Raw genomic sequence first — 12,776 nt, forward strand, 5'->3', positions numbered from 1 at the left:
AGTGTATATTTTCCCACATGTTAAAGAGCGATTCAGTGTTAGCTGGTATTTAATACCTCCAATTAAAAGAAACTAGCATATGCAATGTGCACTGCATGATGCTTCAGCTTAGACACTGGATATAAAGTAAATTTTAAATTGGTATAAATATTAACATATTTATAAATATTTAAGTTCGTTTGTATTAACTCTATTTTGGGAGTAATTTTAATTCTTAAAATTCCATTCATCTTCTGTTTCTTTCTGAACATAGATATCTATTTAATAGAGCAAAACATATCTTGTTATTTTGTTTAGAATTATTAGAGTATTTCTAATAGTTTAAAATTCTGAATTTTTTTTCCCAATATAGTCACTTTACTTTGAGTTCCCGATATGTGGAGATGGAAATGAAAATTTGTAAAAGGTTGAAACGTTAAACAATCAAGTTAAGGCACACCTTCAAATTTTATCATAGATATAATTTTTGGTGTTAAAAATTCTTATGACGGTTTGAGAATCTATTTCCATCTCTAAATATAAGATCTTAAACTCTAAAAATAGTTCTAATCAAGTAGATTTATGAACACTTGAAAATGGATAGTCTAGATAATTAGTTGCAAGATATACTATTTTTAGAATTGAATTTTTTTTTATTCATATTCATACATTATGATATCGAGATGATCACTTATACGTTTTTTCAACATCAAAACAACCTTATGTTATGTGATAGATTGAAGTGCATTTTAATTTTACATTTAAAGGTTGCAACCTTCTATAAATTTTTTTCATATATAAATATATAGTGAAGACTATTTGCTTTTGATACAAGGTTACAATTAATCACCAACTGTTAGATTTAAAATCGAGTGGTTGAGATGCCTCATTGTTTAAAATCGAGTGGTTGAGATGCCTCATTGTTTGAACACAAAGTCCAAGAAAAAAATTCTGCAATATTGTGACATATTTTTGTCTTAGATTTCACATCTAATGGCTAAAAGTGAATGTGACTTTTTTTGTATTAAAAATAAATTCTCATTTTATACAATCCTGTTATTTTAGTTGAAAATCTTATTATAGCTAGATTCCTTTTTAGTTAAAAATCCTATTAAAATATTTAGGGTCGCCACCTCCTACGAGCCGCACCTTTTAAAAAAACGCCTGTCCAAAAAGAGTTCACAAATATATTTGAAGAAAATGTGAGAGAAACGCTAATCTGACTAGAAGTCATTTTCCTACTTATTCTCTTATATATATAACTACGAGGGAGGATTAAAAATTAAAGCGATTATGTACAATAAGACTAATTACCATTATGAGAGAGTCAGAGAGAAAGATTCATTAACCCTACCATTCTTTTGCTTTTGGAAGACCCCACCTTAACAAAACCTATAGGCTATAGAAAACCCACAAAGAGAGAGAGAGTCACTATCCCTCCTTTACTTTTGCTTTCGGAAGATTCAACCTTAGCTCAACCTCCATCCATGCAAGAAAACAACGTGAAGTAAGAAAATGACACATCAAGAAAGGTTCTCATAGAAATCCTACAAACACATTGCCCTTTTGGTTAGGGTGTATTAGGATTACACCACTATACTTTCAAGATGCAAATCCCACAAAAGAGAAAAAGGAAAAAGAAGAAAAGGAAAAACCTAGGAATACAAAACTCGAAAATTCAAATTTACGCTTCTCGATCAAGAATAAATAAATGGACCTCAGCCTCAGGTAAACCAAAAAAGATAAACAAGTAAAATCAATTATGAACAAAACCGCTTCCCCCAAGTGATGGTAGAAAAAGGGAGAAGAAGAAAAACAACAGAACAAGATGAATTGATGATGGTGAAGATGATGAATAAAGAAAGAGAAAGGGGGCTATGTGAAGAGAGTGACAACATCTCTCCTATAACCTCTAACCATGAGAAGCCTCGGCACATTCTCGACGAGCAAGTCCATATACTCCATGTAAAAGTATGAGGGGTGATTCAAAGGAGGCGGAGGCAAACTTATGAGGACCACGGACGCCATTCTAGAGTACCGGAGGATTACAGAGTTGAGTTTGAGCGTTGTGTACAGAAACTTGTTCACTTGCTGCTCATTAACCAATGGTGTTGAAGAAGAGGAAGAAGAATCATGCTCTTTCTTAGCCTTCATCTCGGCTATGCGAGCTGCTATCCTCCTTTGGGCCCCACTAAACGCCTCCAAGGAATCATCTTGTGGGCCCCCCTCGACATTCATGGTGACCACGATCACCTCTGCTTGCATACGGAGGTCGTATAGGAACTTTTTTACGTCTGCTTTTAGCTCCTCAGCTTCAACATCCTCCTCAGCTATGCAAAAGACCTGCTCTTAAAAGCATAATGTAAATTTGTTGTGTTTTTTATTATTGTTTTTCCTTTGTGAAGCTTATCATGCAGAAGACTGGACTTCCATTTTTTTCTTATAATTCTTAGTTTTGGGCTTTGTTTTTTTTAATTATTGGAGATTATCCTTAGGTGATGTGATTTGTCATGAGATATTCAGATTCTTGATTTTTCCAATGGGATCCTCAGATAAATCTAGGAAAGGAGGAAATGAAAAAAATAGGAAAAAGTAATAAAAATTATGAGAGCATATAGTATAACATTTATGTAATATAATACAGGTTATCTACAAATTATGCTTGTAGGTCTCCTGTAAAATACTAACTTTAATATCTAAGCATAATAGAGGCTACCATATTAAAATTTGAGAATTCTTAATGTCAACAGTTTCAAAAAAAAAAAATTTAGATTTCTGTCATACTACACCACACTAACCAATCCCTAAAATATCTAGGTTTTGTACACCATAAACACCTTACACTCTCAAGACAATGGAGATGAACTGGGTAAACGTCAGGTTATAAAAACCACAGTTCGACCGCACCATATGTCATTAAGGACTGGCGGTTAATACCCCATTTACATTCCACAGGAAATGTATGGCATGCTTTCTAATGATTAGATATAGTTCACAAGAAAACTGGATTTTCAAAGAAAAAGAAAATACATGAGAGAGAGAGACAGATATACCTGGATCTTGCAGCTCTCAAAGCTCTCCTTGGTGAGCAACAGCTGTGACAACAAGAGCATGAGCCCCCCATCCCTCACAATCCAATACAAATCAATCGTCCCATATTGCTTCTGATATTCTCCAGGCCATTCATCCAACCCTTTCACTATCACCACTGCCTTATTCGCAACAATACAGTCATTTATAATGCTCACAAATGTCTCGGGAATCTCCCTCAAATTCTCCTCCCTCCAAATCTCAGGGTATCTCATAACCACAATATTGGGTTTCAAGTTTCCAAGTCCCATTGTTTGGACAATTCCCCGAAAACCCTCCGTCATGCTCCGAGCCACAATAATTTCAGCAACTCCCTCACATTTCTTGTAATCAATATAAGCTGATAATTGGCGACAAGCTACCTTTGCTTCCTCAGCTTTGTCACAATAATCGCCATCAAGTATGGAAACAAAGATGGACATTCCTCGACCTTTCTTCTTCATGCAATTGGCAAAGTCGGCTAGCTTGGGGTGGCAGGGCACATTCTCGGGGAGCTTGCCCCAGGGGCGGCAGAAGATGAGGGGGATTGGGTACCAGTTCTTTGGGTGCACCTGGTTTGCTGCACAGAGCAGAAGTTGATGATAAGAATAGATCAGAACTGTCTCTCTCATATGGTGATAACATGTATGGATTAGTGTTGGAGTCTCTCTCTCTCTCTCTCTCTCTCTCTCTCTCTATTTGGTGCTAGAAACAAAAACCAATGATAGTGAAAAATACCTGGCTGTATAATAACCATAAAAAGCCGTTCTTTTTTCAAATTTGTTCTTCAATAATATGAAGAAAACCACATTTTTCTATTCGTCAAGTGAGCAGTGCTAACAAATCTAGAGAGGGGCTTTGTCAAATGGACACAGGTACATGTCAGTGTTAGACATAGGCACATGGCATCAAATTCCTCATGCCATCAAAAAGAGAATTTTGGCAACAAGGCTATTTTATGGAGACGCAACTAAATCCAACAATTTTTACTATATTCCATTTCAAGATGAGTAGCAATAAAAAATCAATTATGCCTTGGCTGAATCAATATATATTTTTGGAAGTTCCATAAAATTTTTCACAATTCATATGGGTCTATTTAAAAAAAAAAGATAAAAGTTTATAAGTGATGAAATCAATAATTAGCAAGAATTTAAGAAAGAAGAGGAATCAAGAAGAATTTCAGTCCTACGTGTCTCACACAGGAATGGCACCTAAACAGAAGCATCTACGTAACATTGGAGTGATGAATTAATATAGGTAAGTTGTCTAATACCTCCCATTGACCGAAGACTTCGAAGGGCCAGCTGAAAATAAGCACTCTTGAACCCATCTCCCCAGTCCCCAGCCTTCCCTTGGATGCTCACATAATAATATATCAGGCTAGCAAGTGCTAGAGACACCACAGTGAATGACCATGAGATCAAAAACATGATCACTGCAAACAAGAAAAAGATAAGTTGTTGAAATCTATTGAAATCTAGCTTTTTTCTTTCTTTTTTTAAGCCGTCGGTGGGTATAGAAGCCACAACGTGTAACTGAGGTATGGGGTGCGCTACCACCACAACCTCAGCCCCATTCCCAAATCTAGATAAGTTATCCTGTTTGTTATGTCTGTTTCACTGTAAAAAAAAAGGGAAGATAAGTATAATTGGCAGTTTGTAACTTTATATATGTTGATACTATTTCTTACATCACTAAGGCTTTTTTTTAACAAATATCACCAATGGAGGATTTGCAATAGAAAAAAGAAAAGATTGTTTTTGGTTTTTTTTTTTAAGTTAAAATGAAAAATGTGCACTTTCATGAATAGGAAACGACAAAGGTAGAAAACAGAGAAGATTCTAAAACAACTCATCGAAATAACTGTTGTGTTCAATTTTCAGGCATCCATCACCATGACAGTAAAAAAAAAAAAAATATCACATCTAATAGAAAAAGGAAAAGTTATTAAAAAAATACAACGGAGAATAGAAAATCACAGTCCATTGGAACCATCATCATCAAGGGAAATGATGGGTAGTGATGTAGGTGGGAGAAACCCATGATTGAGGTGGGGTCATTTTCCTGTTTTGGTTGGAAATACTCTCTCTAGATTACCTTTTAATCAGATGAACATGACTCTGGTTGATCATAACCTTCCAAGCCCGACCCAAATTATATTTTTTCCATAAAAAAATAGAAGAAAAAGAGAAAGGGGGCAGAAGCATACGGACACAGAGTGAAGCACCAAGTAGAGATAAACTCCAATGGTGGAACTTCCATCGTGGGCGCCAGCTCGGGGCATCGAGAAGGTCCAGCAAGAAGCAAGAAAGGTTCACCCCAGCATAGCACAGCAGAAAGAACATAGTGATGGTAGGAGTTATAAGGTCCAAGTTACCAATAACTACACAACTAATGCATATGAACGCAGTGAAGAGGGTAGCCAGGTGAGGTTCATTTCCATCTGCTGCTCTGAAGTATTTGAGAACAGGGAGGATATCATCATTTGCAATAGCAGCAAGAAGGCGTGGGGCTCCCGTCATGCTTTGAAGCGCAGCCCCAAGTGTTGAAAGAATTATCCCAACATAGATTATTGCAGGCACAGGCCAAGCCACTGTGGCAGTTAGTAACCTGCACGATAGATAGAGAAGCAGTCTTGTGAGATATTAGTTAGCATTGATGTATAATTCTCACCAACAGGGGATAGTTTGCCACCCACGTTCTCACCCAATGTTTCCTATTCAAACAACCAGGACATGGGTGGCAATACTAGCCACATTCAGCATTTGACTGGCCACCTGCTGTTTTCTACTGACGGGGTGGAGTCATAGAAACATGGGTGACCAAACAGGCCCCATACACTATTATGCCAGTACATGGCTAAAATTATTAAATGGGAATTACACTAAAATGATAATATCCAATTGACATGGGAAACTCTGGTCCTTGGCATCATCATTGTTGAATAAAAAAAAGGGCGAGGATGGATAGAGTGGGATTTACCATTTGGAGTCCTGTCCTGCTGTGGTGGGTCCCACTCTCTCCATCAATATCCATCATTTCATTGGTTGGTGATATCCAATGAGCCAGGAGAGTGCCCTAGTCCATTAAATTATAGTATACTTTCCCATTATCATAAAGAAGAAAGAAAATGTGTATCAAGGCCACAGCATAGTGGCTCTCAAGTCTGAAATAGTGTTATAAGAATCAGTTTGATCAGATAAGCAATTTGCAGAGCAATTTGGCAGACTAGCTGAAATCTCAGTTTTTCTCTTTTCCTTCTTTTTTATTTATTTGGGGGGGGGGGGGGGGGAGGGGGGAAGGTGTTAATAATTAGGCTGACAAGATCAGTTTTTATTGTTATATCAGCCAAAATAGTTGCAAATCAGCCAACCTGTGTGCCAGTCTAATTTGATTTAACTCTATTGGATTGGCCGTGGTCAAATTCCCAATTGAGGGGCCAAAATCAGAAACAGAAAATTGTTGCAAGTTTGGAGGACATAGTACAAGAGCATTTTTCAGTATCTTTCTGAAAATAACCAGAATTTTTTTGGTTTGATTAGCCAAGTAGGCTGTTACAGCCATTTCAAAGAGATCAATGGAGGAGAATATCATGCTAAATCCAAAAAAAAAAAGTTGGTATTTGGTGATCTAGAGAAAAAAGGTCATCAGTGAAGAGTAGAGGGCAAGATAGATGGATTCAACAACATTCATAATAGAGTAAGTGAAGAACGTATCAATGAACTGCAGGATACCTTGACTTCTAAAATAAAAGGAGCATTTTTCCATTGCTAAAGAAAAGCAAACTACTATATAGATAATGAACTTACCCAATAAAAAAAAAACATAGACAATGGAAAATCCATCAATTAACTTTTCATACTGTAAGAAACAGTCAGCATAGAAATGGATATCTAACATCCACAAAATAAAAAGTCTTCAAGGATAATCTGTTGAAAGGAAAACAAAAGTAAAAAAGAAAATCGGAACGATGGCGAGAGGTATATAAGAAGAAGGGCTTGCTACCTATTTGTCAATAGCTCAGTTCGCTTAGCCAGAGCTCCAAATAGTAATACGGATACAAGATATAGAGCAGTGGTTGTAAGGGTCGCGGCTAGTGTTCCAACAGGTATTGAACGCTGAGTGTCTTTAAGTGATGCAGAACGATTTGACCCAGCCATAATACCAGTCACAGCAGGAAAGAACAAGCCCACCAATGCACTGAGGAAGAATGATCCCAAGAGTAAGCACAGACACAAAAGGACAGAAAACAAAAATAAAAAAATGAATAAATAAAGAAGTCCAACGAACTCAAGGTCTAGAGTTGAATGCCTAATGCTATTGAATAACTTGACAATGCAAGAAAGAACTTCTAAATTCCAGCCTCAGCTATGATGCAGCAGGAAAAACCATTATAACAAGAGCAATAATCAGAGATGAATAATGTCAGCTAGCCAGAACCTCAGGAATATGGTGAAATTTCAACAGGTCACCCATAAGTTGACAAATGAGATTAAAATGAGCATGATGGTAAGAAACTTGCAAAGAATCCAAGTAATGGAAATTCGACATTTCACCATAACATATAAAGATATTCCACTACAGTGCCAGCCGTAAAATGAAGACTCAGCAAGTTGATCTTAAACGCTGCCCCTGACTTTGATTACCACATTATGATCAATGTCAAGCTATGATACATGGACACAGACCTACATGTAATGTCCAAAATTAACTTCTGATTGAAATGAGTGTCAGACACAAGACACATCCAAATTCTAGTGTATCGGGGACTAAAACTCAGCAGTGGACAAGTTGTAATCGTCCCTAATACACGGAGAATTTCATGTTGTCAAGAGAAATATATGGATAATTTGCCTACTCCTAACTTGTAATACCATGGAGGTAGTCCATTAGAACAGGCTATTCGCATACTTTCCAGAGTTTTATCATGATGTGAGAGTAGAACCCCCTTCATATCTCCCTCCCTCCCCGGAAAATTTGAAGTACAAAATCAAGTAATCGCTAAAATGCCTATTGACTTATTTTATCTTTGGATCTGATACCATGTTGAGTGAGGTAGATTGGGTTAGAATAAGGGAGAGAAGAGATACAAGAAACCTCTGCCGGATAAGAATCATCAGCCTCATGAAAGGAAACAAGTCTCCACATGTATAAATAGCCATTAACATAATTCCTTTGGACAGCAGGACCAACAAATTGAACATGCGCATGATAAGATATTAATTTTTAAGATGGTTAACAGTAAACTATCATGCATGATTAACAATAAATTTTGATTTCCGAATTTCTTCTGCCAGAGTATCATGAAATTCTTCATTCTCATTCTACCATTCCATGCCCTCTCTTTTTATTTTTCTTCTTTTTTTTTTCCTATTGAGAAAAGTTGATTGTATTAGAAAAACTGTGTGGTACTCACAAGTTATGGTAGCCACAAAAATTTTACAATTCAGACCTATGTTGAGAAGAACGGGGAAGAAGTGAGAGGAGAAAAATTAGGGGGGGAGAGGGGAGTAGAATGGAGGGAAGAGCGAGAAGAGAGCTAGTAGCTCCTTGTAGGCAGGAGGCTACTAGTATTACAACACCCAAAATTAAGACTCAGCTGTTTCAGGGTAAATATTGTAGAATGGCCGAGTCTGGACTCTGCACAATCAGCACCAGCCGTTGTGAGGGTATCCACTATGGCGTTTTGAGTGCCTCCAAATAAGTTGGAATAAAATGCTCATCAAGTTCGTTGATTTCTCCAAACACATGCTCTAAAGACGAGGAACAGGGAGATATCTTTTTTGCCCAATTGATGATATTCATGGAATTACATTCCACCATCCTCATCTACAAGTGCTTAGCCCCCCAAGTAGTGCATGCATCTCAGCAACAGCCATCTGTCATGTTTCTCATTGGTCCTAAATAAGACAAGAGGATGAATGCTTCACTATTCCTGACTACACCACCTCTTCCGGCCCTTCCTGGATCAACCATTGGAACACCCATCAAAGTTAAGTTTGAATTTGCCTTGGAGCGACCCCAAATTAGATCTAAAGGTAATCATGGGATGAACCTTGAGATGTGCTGCCAGTTTAGTAAAAAACCAGAAGTGGTGTAGGGAGTGAAGTCCTTCCTCAGTCTAGCCCATCAAATCACAGTGATCACGAGTTTGTCCTTACAAGGCCATCAAAGATTCTCCTTTTACACTCCTTCCAAATGGTCCAAACCACAGACATAACAGAGGATCACCAAAGGAGAATATCCGTCACTTGGAAGGATATTCTCCAAAATCGAATACAATCTCCCGTTATTGCTGAAAGTGTATATGGGCTGAGAAAGGCATGTATATTGACGTGATAAACTTTGAGTGCCTGATTCCTTTCCACTGGACCTGCCTTTGGGCAGCCAACCAGATTCATCAAGACCATATTATTGTTGAATATCTGTTCCTACAGTGTGTCATTGTCGTCTTGTGTGGCAAAAGCGCCACCACCAATTGCCAAGGAATGCTACATTCATGTCCATGACTAGTTCTATACCAAGCCCTCCATCTCTCTTCTGTTTACAGACATTTTTAACTGTAGTTTTTTTATCTCCTCTAGCTCCAACCATAGGAATCCCTCATTAAGTGCTCAATTACGTTCATGATAGACATGGGAATCCTAAAAAGTGACATTTGAGAGACCGGAATATTTGAGATTGTTGCTTTAATCGTGGCTATGTTACATGGATTCTTCGAAAAGGGTCGCGTACCAATGTCGGACACGTATGGACACGAGTACTGGTATGGATTCTTCTGGATTTACAGCTTGATTGGTTGATTTTGGAAAATGGGAGGTTATGGCAGACTATCACACAAATAAAACCCAATGGCATGGTGGGTAAAAAATGGTAGTAGTACCCCTAGGCTGCAAGCACTAACATTTCAACTTCTCACTCAACCTTGTTCATTATCTTGTTGCAAAAGGAATTGGAGTACTTTTTCTCGTATTGACTTTATTAAACCCAACATGATGACTTCTGCAAGAGCGAGGATTCGGTTTATGTGCATTCTAACCTTCACACATTTTCAAGAAAAGAAGAATATAAAAGTTGGCCTTCAAGAAGAGTATAAAAGTTACCCGCGTATGCACCTACTTGTTTGCAAACAGTCTCCATGACATTAGATGACCCAGATTTGGATCCCCTTGTATTTGAGGAGAGCACTGAAGAAGATTCATATATCAAAAATTCTATTGTGCACAATTTGATTATGTAGAATTTCCAAATCCATAGGAGTTCCAATTTTAGTGTTGAATCCAAAGCATCTATGATCTACCGTATGTTATGTGCAATTTCTTTTTCTCTTTTTTTTTTCTTCTTCTTTTCTTTCTCTTTTTAACTCTTAAAATCGCGGTGCATCATGTTTTGTACCGACACTTCTTATCTTTTACAATATCAAGAATGGAAAATTATGAATTTTGTGTGTGTGTGTGTGTGTGTGTGTGTATACATATTTATAGATTATTCTACAATATACCATACTAATGGTCAACTTAGAATAGAGTATTCCAAAAACATTTTACCATAAAATACCCTTACATGGTCAAAATGACTTTTTACCATAAATATTTCATGTACTTTAAGTAGGGTATATTGGTCTTTTCAAAATCCCTCCAAACCTAATTTCAAATTTACAAAGATTCATTTGACTTTTTGAATGATGATTAGATTTTAAAAGTAAGTTCAAATTACAAACAAGCCCTTCTCAAAATTTTCAAGTCATTGTTAATATACTTTTTTATATTTGTAAGAGCATTATTTTATGTCAAAACATTTTTAGTACTAAATTTTAAGTTCACCATTAGTATGGTGTATTTTAGAATAACATTATATATATATATATATATATATATATATATATATATATATATATATATATATATATATATATATAAGATACTATAAAACGCCTATAGGCGAAAATGAACAGTGATTTTGCCCACCCTCATCACCATCCAAACTTCATCGCATGGTCACAGTTGTTCGTTAGTGTTTCATTTTTCATTTTTTTTTACTAATCGGAATGGTCTCATATGAGCTAGTGGGCTAATCTTAGCTTTTTCCATATATATATATATATATAGGAAAACTCTTCCCAATGCCTATAGGCAAAAATGAACAGTGATTTCGCTTACCCTCATCACCATCCAAGCTTCATCACACGGTCACAGTTGTCCGGTAGTGTTTCAAGTTTCTTTTGTTTTCTACAAATCCAAATTACTTGAAATTTGGAGCGTGTGTGCATCTTAGTGAGGCGCACCTAATAAAAATATGAAAAAAAATAATTCGTAAAAAATAAATCGACCAAAGTACCCCTATAAAATTTTGGAGGTAGTTTGGTCAATTTATATTTTGCTAATTATTTTTTTCTTATTTTTATTAGGTGTGCCTCACTAAGATGTACACACGCTCCAAATTTCAAGTAATTTGGATTTGTAGAAAACAAAAGAAACTTGAAACACTACCGGACAACTGTGACCGTGTGATGAAGCTTGGATGGTGATGAGGGTAAGCGAAATCACTGTTCATTTTTGCCTATAGGCATTGGGAAGAGTTTTCCTATATATATATATATATATGGAAAAAGCTAAGATTAGCCCACTAGCTCATATGAGCATATGAGCCCAATGACCTAAATTGAATCTGAGCCGATCTAACGGTCACGACCTCATTTCGTGTTTGAAATTTAATTTTTTTTCTACAAATCCAAATCACTTGAAATTTTAAGCGTGTGTTCTTCTCATCAAGGCACACCTAATAAAAATAAAAATAAAATTATTCGTGAAAAAACAAATTGATAAAAATACCCCTGAAAAGTTTTGGGGGTATTTTGGTCAATTTATTTCATGTAAAATATTTTTTTGATATTTTTCAAAGATTCAACTATTTTTTATGACTACACTCGTAAAATTTCAAGTGATTTGGATTTGTAGAAAAAAAATTAGAATCCAAACACTACCGGACATTCGTGATCGTCAGATCGGCCCAAATTCAATCTGGGCCATTGGGCTCATATGTTCATATGAGCTAGTGGGCTAATCCCAGCTTTTTCCTATATATATATATATATATATTTATTCTGAATCCTACTTTTTGTGGTTCGATAAATCTGACATCCAGTACACATCAGACACCGACATGCATACTCGAATGCATGCAACATAGAATCCTGGTGATCCTCTCCCAAGTGAGTAAGGTGGCAATCAAGTCAAGTCGGGTCAAGCTGATGACCCGATGGGTCAACCCGATCCAGGTTTGGACCTGCGTCCAAGTTTTGGACTCAGTGGGCAGGTCTACATCCAAAACCTTGGACTTGAGTCATATCGAAGCAAGTTCGGATCCAAATCGAACAACCCAAACTCAACCTGAACATATACACATGCATACATAGGGAGATAACACCAATAAGGACTTCCTTTAGTTTAGTAGCTAGAACATTCAACAATAGTTTGTACACACTGTTAAGCATGCTAATGGGTCTGAAGCAATGGTTTAAAAAATGGATCGGTGCCCCGGATCGGGCATTGCAAAAACCCATCCGAATCGGTGAATCGGCGTCCGGATCGGGAATCGTCCGACTCGATCAGATTAAGCTTTAAAAAAATCCAAAAAAATTATTAAAATTCATTATAAATGTTGTCTTTTAGGAATCCAATAAGAAACGAAGGTACTACATTGTTAACTTTCATTTTTTTCATCAA

General features: G+C 36.6%; 1 protein-coding gene across 8 annotated transcripts in view; it reads right to left on the bottom strand.

Moving 5' to 3' along the window:
• Positions 1 to 1,495: 1,495 nt before the first annotated feature.
• The window catches only part of CCC1 (cation-chloride co-transporter 1), a 33,475-nt gene continuing 22,194 nt past the window's right edge, over positions 1,496 to 12,776 (bottom strand). For 5 of the 8 annotated variants that reach the window (XM_020662963.2, XM_088857398.1, XM_088857399.1 and 2 more), the window contains 5 exons: positions 7,057 to 7,251; positions 5,261 to 5,661; positions 4,325 to 4,486; positions 3,033 to 3,628; positions 1,496 to 2,322 (listed from right to left, as the gene is read on the bottom strand). In XM_020662963.2, coding sequence (XP_020518622.1) covers positions 1,855 to 2,322; positions 3,033 to 3,628; positions 4,325 to 4,486; positions 5,261 to 5,661; positions 7,057 to 7,251 — 1,822 coding nt within the window. In that variant the 3' untranslated portion in view covers positions 1,496 to 1,854. Of the gene's footprint in view, positions 2,323 to 3,032; positions 3,629 to 4,324; positions 4,487 to 5,260; positions 5,662 to 6,033; positions 6,776 to 7,056; positions 7,252 to 12,776 lie in introns of those variants that run through there. The other 3 variants (XR_016048844.1, XR_016048843.1, XM_088857402.1) reach the window with 2 other exon arrangements.

Source organism: Amborella trichopoda, chromosome 2, assembly GCF_054954075.1.
Source record: "Amborella trichopoda isolate Santa Cruz 75 chromosome 2, AtrichopodaSantaCruz75HAP2 v2.0, whole genome shotgun sequence".
NCBI classification, from domain to species: Eukaryota; Viridiplantae; Streptophyta; class Magnoliopsida; order Amborellales; family Amborellaceae; genus Amborella; species Amborella trichopoda.